This window comes from Miniopterus natalensis, chromosome 5 (genome assembly GCF_054644295.1).
Source record: "Miniopterus natalensis isolate mMinNat1 chromosome 5, mMinNat1.hap1, whole genome shotgun sequence".
NCBI lineage: Eukaryota > Metazoa > Chordata > Mammalia > Chiroptera > Miniopteridae > Miniopterus > Miniopterus natalensis.
Genome location: NC_142085.1, coordinates 58,445,126 through 58,465,917, shown reverse-complemented (window position 1 = coordinate 58,465,917; position 20,792 = coordinate 58,445,126). Strand labels below are relative to the sequence as shown.

The 20,792-nt window shown below is 36.5% G+C and overlaps 1 protein-coding gene across 6 annotated transcripts in view; it reads left to right on the top strand.

The window, feature by feature from the left end:
• The window catches only part of REV3L (REV3 like, DNA directed polymerase zeta catalytic subunit), a 127,180-nt gene that overhangs the window by 29,213 nt on the left and 77,175 nt on the right, over positions 1-20,792 (top strand). For all 6 annotated transcript variants that reach the window (XM_087817555.1, XM_087817556.1, XM_016217485.2 and 3 more), the window contains 2 exons: positions 12,163-12,352; positions 17,612-17,686. In XM_087817555.1, coding sequence (XP_087673681.1) covers positions 12,163-12,352; positions 17,612-17,686 — 265 coding nt within the window. The remainder of the gene's footprint in view (positions 1-12,162; positions 12,353-17,611; positions 17,687-20,792) is intronic.

The window sequence follows — 20,792 nt, the reverse complement described above, 5'->3', positions numbered from 1 at the left end:
TTATAAATATCTCATTAGCATTTGTAAAGAAATTGTAAGGAGAAAAATAAAATGAAAGCAGTCAAATTTTCTACTAGGCTTAGTTGAAAGCCCTCTTAGGAGTTATTCAGTATGAAAAAGATGTTCATTTGCATCGGTTTTCCAACAGTAAATTCTCTGATATCAACATATGGGCATTCTACAATTTAATTCAGTTGTGACACCAACTACCCAAAATTAGTGCAGACCCCACAGGGTAAGGGGTCAAAACTACCTCCACTTCATGCTAGCCACAAATGAGGTCCCTAGGCTACCTGCACTTCTGCCGGCCAGTTGCAAATTTGGGAATTCCCAGGACAGCTCTCTCCACCCCAGGTTCGGTAAATTGCTAAAACATTTCACAGAACTCAAGAAAATGCTATATTTATACAGTTTATTGGAAGGGATACAAATGAACCCTCAGATGAAGAGATACATAGGGCAAGGTTCAGAAGGGTCCTGAGCTGAGATGCTTCTGTCACTGTGGAGTAGGGATGCACCATCCTCAGTATGTTCACTAACTAGGAAGTTCCCCAAAACCTCATTATTCAAGAGTTTTTATTGAAGTTTCATTACAAAGGCATTATTGATTAAATCATTGGCCATTGGTGATTGAACTAAATCTTAAGACCCTCCCCTTCCTGGACGTGTGGTTGGAGGGAATGGAGTTGAAAGTTCCAACCCTCTAATTATATGGCTGATTCCTCTGGCAACCAGCCCCCACTGCAAAGCTATCCAAAGGCACCACCAAAAGTCATCTCAGTATAAATTCAGGTATGATCAAAAGGAGTTCGTTGTGAAAAACAAAAAGTACTCCTATCATAAAGGAAATGCCAAGGGTTTTAGGAGCTCTGTGCCAAGAGCTGAACTCAAAGATCTATATATATATAATTATACTACATGTACTTTATCTAACATGTATTAAATACCCACTATATTCCAGGCTTTCTGCTAGGCATTGAGAATAGGAAGAATAAGGAAACATGATGCATATGTTCAAGGAATTCACACATGTAGGTGTGAAGACAGAGACAGTGAAGTTGCATATTACATGGGGATTAGGTTCTGAAGTAAAAGTATGAGATTAAAACCTCATAGGCAAAATTTCCTTTGACAATGGTCTTAAATTGTATGAAATCTACCACACTACCTTTCAACAAGTCCAACTAAGTTTATTGCAGATACAGATACTAATCACTTTCCTCAGTTGAGTATAGTTGAATTAGTTGGCCCACAGTTAAGAGTCATGTTTTATGAAAACTATGACCTCTGTCTTTTTTTTTTTAAGTTGTTTGGGGGTTTTTTGGTTAATCCTCACCAGAGGATATTTTTTCCATTGCTTTTCAGAGAGAGTGAATGGGGGGGTGGGATATCCATGTGAAAGAGATGCATCTACTAGTTGCCCCCTGCACGAGCCTCAACCAGGGGCAGGGGTGAACCCGCAACCCGGGTAAGTGCCCTTGACTGGGGATCAAACCCGAGACCCTTTTGGTGCATGGGCCGATGCTCTAACCACTGAGCAACACTGGCCAGGGCTGTGTCTTTTAAATAGTAGAATCACAGTTAGTTGCCTCTCAATAGGAGATGCTTTCACTGTTAGAGACACAAAGTAAACAGACTGACTAAAGGACAGTAGATTTATATACCCTACCTCATGTCACTAGACATAAATTTATTGACACACTGTCACCATTTAATTGTGTTCTCATACTCATTCATTTGATCTCTTTCTCTGTCTCTCTACCTGTATCTCTTCCCATTCCTGTTAGTCTCCTCTACCCAATAAGTAAAATGCATATATGATGTGATTCCACTGTGTATGAATGTATATATAGCATAGTGTGATAAGTGCCATGATAAATTTATTATAGGTGCTGTGAGGACATAAATAAGGAAGCAAATTTTAGACTTACTTTTGAGGGTTAAGGAAGGTGTGTATAGTTGAATTAGCAAGTGTTCCTTCAGAATGAAATTCAGTTACAATGTTTTTAATTTAAATACTAATCATATTCTTTGTTTTCTTAAATAAATACTCTTTACATCAATTTTTCTCCCATTTCTTCAGTGATGATTCTTCTGGTTATAGAGTATATTAATTCAAGGAATGTATTAAGCACATCTGAGACATGGCTGAGGCAAAGGATTCTAATACCAAGAGTTTCTTTGGCTTGTGATGCTTCTGTAAAATCTCATTTGCATAGTATCACAAATTTTACTGGTGAATGTAAAATTGTGAAAGTTTATTTTCCCTGTTGAGTAGAGAGCCATAGGCCAAGATGTAATGCGTCCTTCAGCCACCTTCAGTTCTGAAGAGTTTTATGCCTGCCATTTGCTATTTGTTTTCTCTATGCTTCATGCTTTTTTGTTGCTCCATTCTTCTATTACATCTTTCTTTTATGCTAAAGAGGTATTTTCTAGGATACTATTTTAATTCTGTTGTCTTGTATAATTTTTTTAGTTATTTTCTTTGTAGTTGCTCTGTGAATTATACTTAACATTTTTAATTTGGAACAGTATAGTTTGGATTAACCCTAATTTAATTTAATAGCATATAAAAACTTTGCTTCAGTATAATCCCTTGTGTACAAATTACATCTTTATACATTATAAGCCCATTAACACAACTAAAATTATTATTTTATGTGCCTGCCCTTTAAATGAGATAGAAGAAAAGAGTTAAAAATACATTTCTATTTTTTGTATTTACCTATGTATTTACCTTTACTGGTGCTTCTTTTTTGCTTAGTGTGGATTTGAGTTACTGTATATTTTCCTTTCATTTGAGCCTGAAATTAAATACCCTTTAATATTTCACGTAGGACAGGTCTGCTAGTGACAAAGTGTCTCAATTTTTATTTATCTGGGAATGTCTTAATTTCTTCCTTTTCCCCACCTCAGCCAGCTTTCCTTTGTTTTTGAAGGGTAGATTTGCTAGATATAGAATTCTTAGTTCACAGTATTTTTCATTCATCACTCTGTATCATGCCATTGTCTTTTCTCCTCCATGTTTTCTAATTAGAAGTCAGCTGTTTATTTTATTGAGAAAACTGTGTTCATGATGAATTGCTTTTGCTGCTTTTCCTTTGTCTTTTGATAGTTTGGCTATCATATGTCTTGTGTGGTTCTCTTCAAGTTTTATCTACTTGGAGTTTGCTGAGCTTCTTACATGTGCAGATTAATGTTTCCAATCAAATTTGGGAAGTTTTGGGCCATTATTTTTTAAAATAGTCTTTCCACCTTTTTCTCTTTTCTCTCCTTTTGGGACTCACATTATGTATATATCAGTATGCTTGATGGAGTCCCACAGATCTCTGAGGCTCTATTAATTTTTCTTTATTGTTATTGTTCCTCAGATTGGAAAATTTCCACTCACCTGTCCTCAAGTTTAGTTTTTTCCCCTCTACCAGTTCAAATGTGCTATTGACCACCTCTAATAATTTTTTCTTTTAGTTACTGTGCTTTTCAACTCCAAAATTTCTTTGATTTTTTTTTTTAATCAAATTTTATGTCTTTATTTATATTCTCTATTGGGGAACACATTATTCTCAAACTTTCCATAAATTCTTCAGACATGATTTCTTTAGTTGTTTGAAATATTTATAATATTGTTTAAATAATGTGACAGTTATGGAAATCATACTTCTCCCTACCCCCAGGATTTGTTTTTGCTCTATTGTTGTTGTTGCTGTTTCTTTAGTGACTTTCCTGGGCTAATTCTTTGCAGCCTCTATTCTTTGAAGTCTCTGCCCAGCTAGCTTAGTGGTCAGTTTATGACGTGCCAGAGATGTCTTTAAATGCCTTGAACCATTAGGTCTCTTTCCAGCTTTTGCTGAGGGGATCTGTCTTTGTGTGTTGGAGCTGAGTCTCAAGGTTAGCCAGAAGTGAAAGATTAGGAATTTCTCAGGTCTTCCTGAGCATACACACAGCTCCACATGTGTGTAGCCTTCTAACATTTAAAAGCCCCTTATGGACATTTCATTCTTCTGTTTTTTCTTTAAGTTTTTGTTCAGCCTCTTGTTAGGTGCAACTGGTAAAATTCCCTTAAACAACTGTAATGTCAAACAATTGCTCCTGATTGTTTTCAACAAAAATGCTGTGGATAGGACTCTCCACATAGAGTGAGTTTTGAGTCTGATAAAATAAAAACAAGCCCTGAGAATGGAGCTTTTCAGTAAACTGCCAGGCAGGTCAAATAGTGACAGTTTTTTGAGAATGGGACTTTGGAGAACTCCAAATCTATTCTGTCCTCTCCACTGCCTCTTTGGCTATTGGTTTTCATAGCTACTGTAGTTACAAGGGTTTGGTTTTCAAGGCTACCCAGAGCTTGGGAGGGGAGAGTTACATTAGGGCAAGTTAAAACACCACAAAGCTTGCTCTTATTTCTAAGAGTTTACTGGGGTTTTTTTAACAAACACTACTTAGCCTTGGCTAGGTGGCTCGGTTGGTTGGAGCATCGTCTTGATGCTCCAAGGTTGTGGGTTCAATCCCTGGTCAGGGCACATGCAAGAGTCAACCAGTGAATGCACAAATGGGTAGAATAGCAAAAGTACTAATCCTATTTTTAAAAACACTACTTAGTTTGTCAGAAGCCTTCAGTTAATTCCTACAGTGCTGAAGAAAGTTGATTTTGACAGTATTTGCAAGTGTTCTTGTTGCTTTTTTGAGGAGCGGGTTTACAAAGGTCCTTTCTCTGCCATTCTGGAAGTGCCTCTTCCCAGTCCAATATACTTTTATCTGCATTCTGCTTCCAACCTCTGATCCAGCCTCTTATTGCTTGATTTTTTCTTATGCATTTCCACTGGATCCTTGGAACTCTGGTTCCATGGCTAACATACCAAAATGCTCCATTATTCACTGACTATTACCTCCCTTTCTTGTTTGGCAGCCTTCTCAGGGGCTCATTCTCTCACATCCCACATAAATCAAAATCCTCTTTTTCTCCCTTAGGTATTAGTATTTAAGTTTTTGGCTTAGGGCCCTTCTCTTGTCTATTCTTCCTGATTACCCCATTGTTACTCATACTTTCAAGTCTTTATTTTCTAGCCTAAATCTCTCTCCTAAGCTCTACCTCTGTATATCTAATTGTCCTTAATTTAGAAAGGGTCATTGGGGAGAAAAAGGGACATCTGTAATACTTTAAACAAAAATAAAAATTATAAAAATAAATAAATAAAATAAAATGACGGGGGGGGAAAAAAATCTGTATTTGGAAGTTCTATATATGTAAAATTCCATTAGCTCAAGACAGAAATCAACCTGTCTTCTTTCTCAGTTTCTTTGAATGACATTTTCATTCATCCAGTTGCCTAAACCAAAAGTTTAAGTCATCTTTGTTTCTTTCTCCTTTACCCTACCACCAGTATCCAGTTGGTTAACTCTTGATTCTATGCCCCAAATCCTTCTCGATATTCTCTCCAGCTCTACTGACATCTCCCACCTGAATTACTCCAGCAGCTGCCTAAACAGAGCCTCCTGTTATAGTTCTCTTCCCAGCTTCTCCACAATGTTTCCACAAGGGAACTTTATAAAATGCAAATTAACACAGATAACAGTCTGCACATACACTTTGCCTTTCTCTTCATTGCACACCTTGCTCCATCCTAACTACATTTTTCCTGTTTCCAGACCATGTCATGTTCTCTCTTGCTTTTAGGTTTCTGTATATACTGCAAAATTCTTTCTCACTTTGCTTTTTTGTTGCTACCTCTGGGAAGCCTTCCTGTATTCTCACAATCTTAGATACTTCTGGATATAGAATTACCGTACTGTAATTGCCTATTTACTCAACTTCATTACATGCAAAAGGAAAAAAATCACCTATTATATGTTTATATATAGTTTTATAATTAAAATAAGCCTGAATGTCACCTGAAATAAATATAGCGTAAACATTGCCTCATGCTAGAAAGTATACTTCAACACCACCTGTTGCTGAGGTTGGCAAACTTTTTCTATAAAGGACCACATAGTATATATTTTAGGCTTTCAGGGCTCTAAGGTCTCTGTTGCAACTGTGCAACTCTGAGTAGCAGAGAGCCTGTAGCAGAAGCAGCCCACTCCATTCTAAATGGGTGTGGTGTATTCCAATAAAACTTTATTTACAAAAATGGACAGCGAGCAGAATTTGGTATAAGAGTCATAATCTATCCTATGATACCAGTATACCATAATTGCTTATTCTACTATTTTGGAAATTTATATTGTCTTTGTTTTTTTCACTGTTGTTAGGAATACTATCTTAGCAACTTAATATCTAAATCTTTATGTATACTTTTAATTTTTTGCTTAGGATAAATTCTGAAAATGTAAATTCTAGTGCTAAAACAGTCCATTCTTAAGACTGTGAAAAATGAGAATAGGTGAGCCCGGCCGGGCGTGGCTCAGCGGTTGAGCATCGACCTAGGATCCATGAGAATCGGGGTTTGATTCCCAGTCAGGGCACATGCCTGGCTTGCGGGCTAGGCAGCTGATCAGTGACTCTCTCATCATTGATGATTCTATCTCTCTCTCTCTCTCCCCTTCCTTTCCTCTCTCTGAAATCAATAAAGATATGTTTTTTAAAAAAAGAGAGAGAGAGAATAGGTGATATAATACTTGCCTTCTAATTGTGACTATGAGGAGTATTATTTGGTTCATTTTGCAGTTTTGTGGGGTGGGGAAAGAAAGATGGAATGAAAATTTAGAAAGAAGCAAAGAAAGACTGAAAGGAAGCAGATTGCATTAATGATTATGATATAAAACGTTTAAAAAAGATATTCTTATAGCAGCACTATTTACAATAGCTAAGATCTGGAAACAGCCCAAGTGCCCATCAGTAGTTGAATGGATAAAAAAGCTGTGGGACATTTACACCATGGAATACTATGCAACTGTAAAAAAGAAGGTCCTTTTATCCTTTGGAACAGTATGGGTGGACCTGGAGAATATTATGCTAAGTGAAATAAGCCAGGCAGAGAGAAAGACAAATATCACATGGTCTCTCTTATATGTGGAATCTAAGGAACAAAATAAATTGACGAACAAGATAAGACCATAGATGTGGAAGCATGAAATAGACTGACAGATCTCAGAGTGAAGGCAAGAAAGAGAGTAGGAAGAGATTGACCAAAGAATTTATAAGCATATACGCATAGCCCATGGACATAGACAATAGAGGAAGAAGTGGGGAGGGGTTAGAGGTGGGGGGTAGGGGTAAAGGCGAGAAAGTGGGGGACGTATATAATACTTTCAACAATAAAACAAATGTAGTGTGTTTTTTTTTCTAGGAAGAAAATCTGAAAAACACTATAAATATAAATTTTCCTCTTCACATACCAAGATATTTTTGTTTGAAAGCTCTTTAGAGTTTTATTTAAAATTTTTCTTAGATTGAGTTTGAGATTTGGGAAATGAGGTTTGCAAATTACAAATAAGCATTTCTTATTTAATCTCTTAAGATACTCTTAGGCCAGCATGATTTTGATTATGGTTACTAAAAAAGAAGACAATAAACTTTTCCTTGTGAGTGATGATGAAATCTAGTCAGAGCAGGAATTGGCAAACTGCTATCCATGAACCATATCCTTCCCATTGCCTGTTTTTGTAAATGAAATTTTTTTGGAACACAGCCATGCCCATTCACTTAAGTACTACCTATGACTACTTTCAGGCTACAACAGCAGCGTTTGGCCCCTGAAGCCTAAAATATTTGCTATCTGCCACTTTACACAAAAAATTTGCAGACCCTAGAATTAGAGTAATGATATGTGTTAGTCTTTCTGTTTGTTGAACATGGATCTACAAAAATAAAGGTAATTTTGCTGCAAAGAAACTAATAAGATTTTAGATGCACAATTTAATTAGACCAAATTCAGGTATTTAAAATATAGAAGAAAATGACCTAAGAAACTTGGAATACAGATGATTTAATGTTTAGTGTAAGTCTAAGTTCTGTGAAAGATTAGGTTCAGAGCACCCAAGTACTGGCTGTTAAATAGGCACCTGCCTTAGTTACAGAATCCCTACATACACACAGTTGGAAAGTAGCCGACTGCACAAAGTTTTGCCATGGTACCTTTAAAAACTAGCAGTTAGTCTGTGACAAGTTTCCATGGAGCTTTCCCTGAAACAACTTTGTTGTTTCTAAAATAGGCAACATCAGTTAAATTGGAAAATTCAAACTCTTAAAAATTTGAGCCCCACCAGCTCAGTAGTTAGAGTATCCGCCTGTGGACTGAAGTGTCCCAGGTTCAATTCTGGCCAAGGGCATGTACCTCGGTCACAGGCTCGGCCCAGTTGGGGCACGTGCAGAGGCAACCAATCAAGGTGTCTCTTTCACATCGATGTTTCTCTCTCTCTTCCCCTCCCTCCCTCCCTTCCTTCCACTCTCTCTGAAAAGAAAAGGAAAAAATATCCTTGGGTGAAGATTAAAAAAATTGAAAACCTATGTACATAGGCTTATTCTCCCGGAGATAATCTTTATTCCTACTAGACTTGTTGCCTTAATTCAGTTTGGCATGACAGTAAGGGGGACATTCAGAAAGTAGCCATATTTTCTTTCTTTGCATCCATATGTTACCTAGAAATAGCTAATATCCTAAATCCTTTCAGAATCTCAAGTCAGCCCTGGCTGTGTGGCTCTGTTGGTTGGGCGTTGTCCCATGCACTGAAAGGTTGCTGGTTCAATTCCCAATCAGGGAACATGCCCAGTTTGTGGACTCAGTCCCTGGTCTGGATCATGCAGGGGGCAACCAATGGATGTTCCTGTCTCACATCGATGTTTCTCTCTCTTCCTCTCCCTTCCTCTCTCTCAAAATCATTTTTAAAAAATCTTTAATAAAAGGAATCTCATATCACCTAGTAATGTTTCAGAATGGCAAAGTTTTCACTAACTTTATAAAAAACTGTGTGTAGAACTCCTTGGAGTATAGGAAAAATCTCAGGCCTGAAGTCACAAGTTCCTCTTAGCTAGGTGACTAGACCTGAGGCCTTATTACCAACTTTTATTCTAGAGAAGCCACTAATTTAATGCCTAAGCCACTGATTTGAGGGCATTTTCTCACAGCTGAACCTAATCTTAATTGATGGGGTCAAGGTACACTAGTTTATCTCTAAGGAACTGTACAGCGTGTGGCTCCACACATTTTTGAGGGGTAGAGCTGATGGAGGGAAGTAAGTAGAAGTGGTTTATGTCTTTGTCAAGATAAAGCAATGCTGTTACAGAACTACAAGTTTTACAATAATAAAAGACATAATGTTGCTAAAAAGAAATTGACTCAGTTTATTTTTACACATTTTTCTTTCCGTATTTACCTTTTTCATTTTCTTATTTTATCTCATTTCTCATTATTTTCTATGATACTGTTCTGCATTTATGCTGTAGTTGTTCTTTGGGAAGTTGTCCTTGAGGGAGGGTGGTGAGTAAAACACTGAACTATCACTAGCTGCTGGAGAATCAGAGGAAGGTACACTTATTTGGATGCAGTAGCTACAGCTTTGCATGCGATGTTGGGTCACTCAGAAGGGAAAGTGCAATAAGCTGGGGACTCTTTACAGTACCCATACTCTTTACAGTAACCTGGATGGTAGTTCCATTAGTTGTATCAGGGTCCCTCTGTTATTGTAGTGGTGGTTGTATTTTTCAGATATGCAAAGGATTTCACATCATTTCTTTCTCCTTAAGCAATTATTCCGTTTTGCTAAGGGTTTGTTCATTTATTTAATATATATTTATTTAACACATACTGTGTGTTTGTTCTGGGTCCTGGATATATTATGATCATTCAAACACAGCACCAGCTCCCAAAGAATTTGCAGTCAAATAGGAGTCAGATAAGGAAACAAGTATTTTCAGGACCAAATAAGAACTGAGAAGTTAAGGATTAAGGAAGCCAATATTAACTTCTTAAAATTAAACCAGCATGATTAAATGGAGAGAGCATTGGCTTTAGATTTTGTTGATCTGTTTTCAAATCTTGATTCAATTACTTAATAGCTGTGTGACTTTGGGAAAGTTAAGCTCTGTGATACTTGAAAGGTTATTCTAAGTTTTAGAAATAAATATATGATGTAAAGCACTTAGTTCAGTGCTTGCTGAATAAGTCATTTCTGCTTTTTTCCTAAGTCATATACCAAAAATTATTGTAGTTCCAAAGCCTATAAATAAAAAGATAATTTCTCTGGTGCCTACTTCACAGGAGATGTGAAAAATAAATATTTTTTAAAATGTGTGAACTTTGTGAACACCCCCCCTATAAAAAAATCATTAATAAAACTCATTTTATAATTGGGTCTCATAAAATTTACCCAAATTTCCATTAAAATATATGGACTGTAAAATTAATATCTTAGCAACTTAAAATATTTCTTATAAATATGCTGTTATACTAGTAATTCTCTAATCACTGATCTTAGATTTGTCAAAAGGGAATACTTCTCTGTCTCTCTACCTCCCTCACCCCATGCTTTAGCATGTCAGTTGCTTTCAACCAAATTGTGGTTTATATCCAGAAGGGTAATGGCTATAACCTTTTTTTCATGAGATGCTTAAAAAGTATTCAAGTAGGTCATCAGTAAACTGATTTATTATATTTTCTTAAGACTCATCACTACAACTTGAATTTTTTCTATTTGAAGAACTAAAAACTGCAATATTTAGGAAATAGTACCATGTTGTATTTAGAAATGAAACTAGCTGAAGAATTTGCTTTTAATTGAAAATATTTTTTTATTCCTTTGATACTAAGTAGTATAACTGCTGCTAAAAACAGAAAGAAGTCTAACAGCAGGACAGTTTGTAGTTCTTCAAAAGTGTCAAAGTTGATAGTGCAAATCATAATACTGCACTCAGAAGAATATTGGTCTTACTCCATTATGTGACTTATCTTTCCAATTTTGCTCTACTTTATGTAACTTCCAGATTTATTCTGTTATAATTGTACCTTCAAAGACAAGCTGATGTTACTCATTTAAAAAAGTATAAACACAGTTATCAACAGAACATAGAATTATTTACATAAAATGTATAGAAAATAGTTCTAAGTTATATTTAGGAAATAGTAATCAAACAAATGGTTCCTTTCCTACCAAATGAAAAAGCCACTGAAACAGAATAGGATAAGGGTTGGGCAAGAAGTATGAGATTGTGTTGGCAGGAGTCAGTGATAGTGAGTGACAGCATGAGAAAAATGGATGCGATGTGTTCCTCCATCACTGCTGCTCTCCTCTCTGTGTGAATTAGACAAATAGCATGGATGCAAGGGGAACTGGGGACAATGCTCAGAGGACAGGAACCATTTCCATACAGCTCTGCCAGATTCGTGAGAGTAATGGTGCGTCTGCTTTTTGTTGTTGCTGTTGTTACTTAACCTTGTCATGGATTCATTACTGTTTTATGGCACTTCTTTTGTGGGTTCTTACTCATATTACTTTATCACGGCTGTGCTGGATTGTCTGTTGGCAGTTCAGCACCATCTACCCCTTCTGTACCTTGCCTGATATAACGGCTTCCTGGGAAGTATGTGTGCTTGTTTTTTTCTCCTCTCATTGTGTCTCCTTGTGTCCCACTCCATCAGATGTGCAATTTAGATATCCAGAAGTCCATTACAGACAATTAACCTGTAGAGATTTTCTTTTGATTTGTTTTCATCTTTTTTTGTTGTTGTTTTCCCATTCTCTCCTTCCCCCAGTAGCAAAATTCCAGACACTGAAACTGTTTTTACCTTCTCCTTTCACCTAGAGCTGTCTCTGTCTTAGGGAAGTCTCTTGTTTGAGAACATTTATGCCAAGATACACATTCATTTATCTATTTAGTCAACTTTCATTGAATTTTTGTAAGCTTCATAACATTGTGCCAAGTGATATTATAGGGTGATTCAGCAAAATACATAAAACTAGATAGAATGTGAGGGTGAAATGTTCAAACATGTTTTCACCAAAACTACTATTTAAATTATACTATAATGCTTATGTTTATAAAAGGCTCCTAAGTGTTCGGTTGTAAGTTATAGTTAATACAGGTGGCTTTAACTATGGGTTAATTTTCTTCAACCCTTACCTTAGATAATTGTTGTCGTAGAACATTTAAATGACATGATTTTGAGCTTTGTACTGTTAAAATTTTTAAACGTATCTCAAGACTAAACTGTATAATGTGTTACATTTTAGGTCAGAAGACATGTCTTCATCTACATGGCATTTTCCCTTACCTCTATGTGCCATACGATGGTTATGGACAGCAGCCGGAAAGCTATCTTTCTCAGATGGCATTCAGTATCGACAGAGCACTTAATGTGGCTTTAGGTACTCCATCTTCCACTGCTCAGCACGTGTTCAAAGTGTCATTAGTATCAGGAATGTAAGTATATGATATCTTTTAAATTTTTTATTTATCTGTATTTCTATTGCCATTCTAATTAAACAAAAACATATCCATTTAAAATATACTCTTCATTTTTCTTTTACTTCTAATCTGATGGAACTGGGGCAGACTTCTTGCTGTAAATTTTTCAAGTAAATTTTTATTGCAATAAAATGGTTAACAGTGAATTTTGTTTTAACCTTTCCATTTCTCTGATTTCTGAAACTGTAGAAATTCATGTAATTCATTCAACAAATATTAATTGAGCACCTCTGTGTACCAGGCACTGCTCTAACTGTTTGGGATATATTGGTGAATAAAACGATGTCTACCCCCCTAGAGGTTACATTCTGGTCATGGGAAACAGAAAATAATCGATAGATATAACATGAAATTAATTTATTTACTTATTATATGATAATTAGTGCTATAGAACAAAAGATATAGAGCAGGATAAGAAGGATCAGTAGTGTAGGTTGGGGAAGTAGACTGGTGGCAATTTTATATAAGGTAATAAAGGGAAAGTCCTAATAAAGGGAAGCAATTTGATGTTTAAGCAAAGTCTTAAATGTAAGAGAGTAGGAGCAGCATGGAGGCAGGTGACTGGAATGGAGGGAGTAAAGGGGAGTAGGACAAAATGAGGTTAGGAAAATATGAGAGGTTAGAGATCACGTTGGCCAGTGGTTCTCAAAGTATGGGTTTCATACTTTGGTTTCCAGGGTCACCAACTTCAACTTTACCTGGTTTGACAGCCATGAGAATGTACCTTTCAGATCTCCAAATACAGGAAGCATAATTGAGTAATAGCCCCAGCTGCTGCGCTAAAATCAATGTATCATCCTATAGCCGCTTAAGTTCCTTTCCATAGACTACTCCCAGTCCATGACTAGGCATGGCAAGGATACTAAGGCAGGCCTCTTCCTGGGAGACACTTGAGGGCTCGGACAGCCTTTCTGAACTTTCATTAGAGTCACACTGCAATAGAAGACACTCTACCAATCCTCCCTCTGTCCCTCTCTCCTTTGCTTGGGATCAGACCTGCATCTAAGTATGGTGGCTGTCCCAGCCTCTCCTGGGTCCCGTTTCATTTTCTCTCACAGATGTTTTCCCTAATAAATTTCTTGTACATTTTGGCATCTACTTCTCAGAAGACTTGGACTAACACATCAGGGAACTTAATCAAAATACATTCTTGGGTCCTACCCCAGACCTAATGAATAAGAAACTTTGGTGGTAGGGCCCAGGAGTTTGTGTTTTAATAAGCTTTGCAATGATTCTCTTGCATACTAAAGCTTGAGAACCACTGCCATAAGCTGTTCCAAGGACTTTGGTTTTTACTCTGAACTAATGCATGATTTTGAGCAGCCATGATCTAGCTTAAACTTAAAAGGATTACTTTAGCAGCTGTATTAAGAGTAGATCATAGAAGAATAGGGATAGAAGCAGGCAAGCATTAGGACTCTGTTTCATTAATCTGGGTGAGAAAATACAGTGGCTAGCACTACGGTAATAGCAGGGGAGTAGTTAGAAGTGGTCAGCTTATAGATCTATTCTGAGAATTGAGTCCACAAGATGGGCTCTCTCATTGGTTGAGGGTTTTGAGAAGAATCAAGGAAGACTGCAAAGTTTGAGTCTGTCCTGCTAAAGGAATGGAAGGTGCAGGTAGAGCAGGCTAGCAGGAAAGATTTGGTGCTTATGCTGGAACATGAGTTTGATATGTCTGTATGAAATCCAAGTGGAGATCATAAATCTGTATACTTTTTTTTTTTACTTTTTTTTTTATTGATTTCAGAGAAAGAGAGAGAGAAACATCAATGATGAGAGAGTCATTGGTTGGCTGCCTCCTGCACACCCCTGACTGGGGATCGAGCCCGCAACCGGGGCATGTGCCCTGACCAGGAATCGAACCCCGATTGCCTGGATCCTAGGTCGATGCTCAACCACCAAGCCACACCCTGCCGGGCTGTATACTACTTCTACCTTAATCTAGGCTTTCCTCTGGACCACCACAGCATCCTTTTAATTGAATTCCCTTCTTCTATTCTCATCCAGAGTGGTAAAATTACTCTTTTTATAATGTAAATTGGATCCTTTTAGAATCATTTAAAATCCTGAGTGGCTTCATATTGTTCATAGAATAAAGTTTAAACTTCTAACCACTGCCTATGTGATCTGACCCCTGCTACCTCTGTAGCTTTGTTCACTATGCTCTGTCCAGGAACATTGGTCTTTTAGTTTCTCTGATGTACCAAGCTCTTTCCACCTTCGTACATGCAGCCTTGAGTTCTCTATCCTTCAAGCCTTCAAATCTTTCACCTATCCTGAGAAGTTTTCTCTCTTCCCTACTTAAAATAGATTATTATAATTCTGTATCTCAGCCCATGCTTTGTTTTCTTTAGCACGTGAGTTTGCAGTTATTTTAATTTTCTGTTTATATACTTAATTTTCATGTGTTTCTCCCACCATCAGGTAAACTTCATGAGAAAAATGTCCATGTTTGCCTTGTTCATCATTATATTCTGACACCTTTATGGTGTTGGACACTTAGTAGACTGGACTCAGTAACTGTTTGGTTGAATAAATGAATGAGGTGAAAGTTCGCACTCATCTTATGACAGCAGTAATTATGTTAAAGAGAATCATCAGCTTTATATTCTAACTCTTTTATGTTTAATGGTTTCTAAAAACTTTTCTATACATACTCTTATTTTAAAGTTGAATCTCCAAACAGCCTAGTGAAATGAATAACCACCAGTCTTTCTATAACTTTGATGGGTATTTGTGTTACAGGCATTGCCATATTTTTGAGTTACAAGTCTGGATTCCTGGGGCAAAAGATGAGCTGTTCGATCTAATTTATGGCGACATTTTCCTTTTTCTCTTATTTCAATATTTTTTGGCTTTTTTCTTACCTATATCCCTTTTTTCCCTTAACATACATTTTAGCTTCTGTGATTCCTTTACTCTTTCAATACTCCCTACTTCTTTAAGATAGACAAGGTTGCATTTAGCTACCAAGTTAAAATTTGTACAAGATTTCATTCCAGTGTTCCTAGACTATGCATTACCCTGAGGCTGGGTTAAAACATAGGATCATGACATGGCCGTAGGCTTATTTCTGAGATTCCTTGCCACTTGTATGTTAGGAGCCATTGAGTCAGTTTGGACTCCTGGTAACTCTATGAATAGTGATGTCCACAATGTCCTGTCTTCAACAGCCCTGCTCAGCTCCTGTAGACTCATGCCTATGGCTTCTTTTATGGAGTCAATCCATCTCATATTTGGTCTTTCTCTTTTCCTCTGCCTTCTATTTTTCTCAGCATTACTCTTTCCCAAAGAACCTTGCCTTCCCATGATGTGCCCAAAGTAGGACAGCTTCAGTTTTGATACTTAGCTACCGTGATTCTAGAAAATATCCTCTAAAGAGATTCTAAGTTAATTAAGTTAACTAACCAAGATTTTTCCCTATTTGTGCTCATTTTCCTTACTTTTATATTAAAGAACTAACTCTAATAATCAGATATAATTTTTTAAGCATAAAAATATCTACCCTTAAACCCTGTTCCATTCTACTTTATTCCCTTCAACGAGTTTCCCTGTTGAGATTTTTTTGGCAAAATCAACTAAAGCCAACAGTAGGAAGTAAGGATTTCAGGGTAAATTATATAGACTTCCTTGGCCAAAAGAGACAGAAAACTGAATTTATGGAGTTTTCAGGATGTATTTTAGAGCAATAGATAAGAAAACAGAATCCTAGGTTTACAAAGAATTTTGAAGGTTTAATACAATAATAAAATTTTTTTAAAAAGGTATGAGATTCTATATGTAAAACACTAAAGATTGTTAACAAAACCAAAACAAAGCAAAGATAACATGGACCACACCAATGCAAATTTAATTTTCCCCTCATTTATCTGACTAAAGATAAGTCATGTCTCCAGACAGAGGGTTATATTTATATCTATGAAAAATCATAGCAGGGGGAATAAATAAAAGAGTTGAATTTTGCCATTAAGAGAGATAAGGTTATTCATGTAATGTGTCTTTCTTTCACTCCTTCCTTCATGGCAACAAAATGGGGTGAACAACATAAAACTAGATAGGAAGTGGTGTTATTTAAAAAAAAAAAAGTTGTTTAAGTATACCCCAAATAGTGACTTTACTGCCAAATTTCTTCTGTGTTTGATGTCCACTACACTGTGAGACACAGCAGAGAGAGGTGGTGTCCTAATGAGAGTAAGTTCTATCTAGTGTCCATCATAAGGGGACAATATTTTCAAAATGAAAGGTGATGGGGATTATGCACCTAACAATTTAATCAACCACTTATGTATAGACAAACTCTAAGCAGATATAAAACTTTTTATTTAGTCTACAAATTCATACCTGTTCACATATTGTTTCTAATTATACCATCTTTGAAAAGGATGGTCCGTGTATCAGATGCTCTGGTATGGTTTCAGATACTCCTGAAATGATACAACATGGTAGCCCAATTTATTTCATCCTGCATTGAGGACTTGTTTCTCTCCCTATCATGTAGATTTTTGTTTTTTCCTTTCCCCATTCCAGCTGATGCCCCAAGAAAAACCCAGCCTCAACATAAGTAGGGTCCTAAGTAAGTCCATGGTTTTTTCAGTCTCTCAAGCTCCTAGCTACACAGTTATTACAGGCTTCATTTGAAATGTAAGTGTGTGTGTGTGTGTGTGTGTGTGTATAAAATAGGTATACAGATACATATGCATAATAGGTAAACTGTCTCTACCTAATGAACTTGCAAAATTTATAATAAACAGATGATTAAGGAAAGTGATATACATGCTGTTAATTACAGTTCTTGTAGATGAAGAGCTTTAGTTTTTGACAGAAAAAGGGAAATGGGAGAAGTTGCCTAAAAGGGCTTTTTTTCTCATACATGGTCAGAGTAAAAAGAGCCACTTTTGAAGAGTCATGATGATTGAAATTAACGTGTAAAATAGTTTGGTACTCCTTTTTTTGCCCCTAGTTTGTTAAAGTGATATTTTTAAACTTTTTAAAAGAAGTGACCAGATTTCAGTATTTCATATGCTAACCTGTGGTAGGTTTAATTGCAAAGGTCTTGGAGGTTTTGTTTAACTTGGGTGGGGGGCTGTTGGGGGTAATATTTAATATATGTAAGACTGAATTTGGCCAGCTGAGTCGAATTAGGGCAATAAATTACATTATTTCATCTCTGAACGATGAAAATAATTTTATTTTTTTCTTCTTTTATTTCAGGCCTTTTTATGGTTATCATGAGAAGGAAAGACACTTCATGAAGATCTATCTTTACAATCCTGCGATGGTGAAAAGGTACAAAGTTAAATGAAATAAAAGTATGAATAACTATCACTTAAGTATTTTAATAGTCAAAAGAGAAATCTGGAAGACAGTTTTATGTAGTTTATGGCATTATTAAAGAAAGAGACCATAAAATGTACATATATGAGTAAGAAGGATATTTTAAGGGTGAGGAGACCTTGGTTTAATAACCCCTACCTGCTTCTTTTCTGTCTTAGATTTAGAGTTTGTGGAAGTAGATAAGGAGATATGATGGCTGTCATGTATCATTTTAGAGCTGTGTTGGCCAGGCCAGATGTTCAATACCAAGAGAAATTAGCTCTTCAGTGTCAAAGCAGTGAGAAATGTGTGTGAGAGTGAGGCCAGAGTGGGAGGGTTTCTGAGATCTCAGAATCCTGTTGACTCCTTGTTTAGTCATTAATGAAATTTTATATCCTGGATTTTTTGTTCGTTTTGTTTCTATTTGGTTTTCTTTTCTTCTTTCATTAAGTCTCTCTTAAGACCTATAGCTTATTATGTCTATCATCCTGGAGCCCCTGTTATTGAAGGCAGGAAAGGTACATAGAAGATTTCAGTCATCCTCCAGGTTAAAACAAGTGTTTTCACTCTGTATGGTGACAAGCCAGGGTAAAAGTAGCCTTGGGGAAGTGCTGAGTGTTGTGGACTTTTTTCCAGAAGATCCTCTTTGCCAGAAGGCACTAGGTTCCAAAAGGTAACCTTTTGGTAAGATACAAATTGGCTATTTCCCCAGAGGGAATTTAGGTACCAAGAGAGGCACAGCCACCAAGGGGATGAGATTTACTCTAAATTGGGCCATTGAGTACACTGAATCACAGTGGTTATTCCCTTCTCTGAGTAACCAGGGAAAACTAGTTTTCTGTTACCTGCCCCCAATCTTACCCAAACAGCTTCTGTTACAGAGGATACCAAAACAATTTTTGAGAATGGTCACTTCACAGACAATGATATTTCTCATACCAGTTTCCCTCTAGTCATACTTTCTCATATCCATGGAACAATCCTTGTGGATTCTTATCTTCTTGTACATTCACAGTGGCAAGAGTAAACCTCAGTCACTTTTTTCTCATTTTTATCCCCAATTGTGCTAAGGGGGAACTATGAATAAAAATTTGCATAAGTCTTTTGTAAGTAACCTATAAACTGTAAATCTGCTTGAAGTAGAAATATAACCTGTTTTTCTTCCTGTGGCTATAGCAATAAAATACTTATTAATCTATTTCCTGTAAGTTTGCTTTAAATTATATAGTCAGTTTATCACAACGCCTATCTGAAATTTCCTGATTGATGCATTCATTCACTTATCTATTTTTAATAAATACTTATAAAATGCCTACATTTTTTGATGCACTGTGGAATTTGCTGGATAAACATTAGTGAACAAAGTTTGCATGGTTTCTGCTCTTAGGGATTGTATAGCCTAGTGGGGGGACAGACAGTAAACAAGTAACCTAAATATCGAACCAAAAAAATGATAGTTGCTATGAAGGAAAAGAACAGGATTTTATGAAAGAAAACATTTTCTCTTTTATTTGTTATTTTTTATAAGACCTTTATACATGAATCATTTGTTATGGTATTTGACTAACATATAATGTAGTATAATGTATAATGTCAATACTTTTTAAGAGTGAAAAGAGGTCCCTGGGACCAAGAAGTTTGACAACCACTGGAATAAAGCTCTTTTAATATCCTATCAAAGATCCTCAAACTCTATTCATATCCATTCTCTCCTTTTCACTGCCTATTACAGTGAGAGATTCTCGCCTCACATCCAAAACTCGAGATCCACCCTCTTTGACCTTTTCTTCTGTTAGTTACCCCATCTCTCTTCCCCACACACTCATACTCACGACAGATACACTCATACTCATAGCTATTTTCCCTGAAGGATTTATCTATACTGTATGTATCCAATTTCTTTCCTCCCATTCACTCTTCAACTTTTTCCAGTGTGGCTTGCACCCCAACCATTCCACTGAAGTTGCTTTCACTAGTGTTGCTAAATCAAATTAACGCCTTTTTGTCCTTACCTTTGACCTCATGTCAATGCTTACAGTGCCTTAAAATAATTCCAGATTTTTTAATATAAACTTCCTCTCATTTTCCTCATACCTGTCTGATCAGTCATATCTATGCCACTTTGTTGGTTCCTCTTTTTTCATCTGTGGTGGTACTGTGGGATTCTGTCTTAGGCTTTTATCTTTTCTCTCTATACTTTGTCCTCACTCTGCAACCTTATCTGCTCCCATGGTTTGGTTTAATATATCAAATAATCTACTGATAGATAGAATAACACTATAGTTAAGAATAAGGGCTCATAAGTAAGAGAAAATTTGGGTTGAATTTTAGCCCTTCTGCTTTTTATTTGTGTGATTTTGGACAACTTTTTAATCTCTCTAGGACTCAGTTTCTCTATTTGTTAATGGGGATGACAGTACCATAGGTTTGTAGTGAGGATTACTTGAGATTAAGCATTTAAAGCACCTACCATACATAGTATCCAGTACATAGTGTTTAAAAACATTAGCTGCCTCTGCTGTGTTAATAAAATTATTCTTATCCTCGTTTTCATTATCATTCATTTCCAATATTTTCATAGAAATCTACCTGAATATCCCATTATGCCTAAACCCCAGTATGTCTAAAACTCAATTTATCTTTATTCTCCCTCCAAAAGAAATCTCCAAACCTGTTTTCTTCCAATCCTTTCTATTTCAATAAATGCAGCACCACCAACTAGCTGCTTAAGCAAGAAATCTAGGCATTATCTTCAACTCTTATTCTACCTTATTTTCCACATCTAGTTAGCCTTCAGGGCCTGACCATTTATTTCTTTTGTATGTCTCCTGAATCTCAACACATTTTCTTAAAGCTACCGTCATCTTAGTTTTTCCACAGTAGCCTCTCCCTCCCTAGTGTTGTGCATTCTCTAGATAACGTGGTCATTTCACTTTCCTGCTGTTCACTTCACAGCCAAATTGCACTACCTCTTCCAGTGTCTTAATAGGCTCTGCATGATTTAACTTCTCATTACCTCTCTAGCCACCCCTTCTCACCACAGTTCTGTCCCTGGTGAGACCTCACTCAGTGGTTTCAG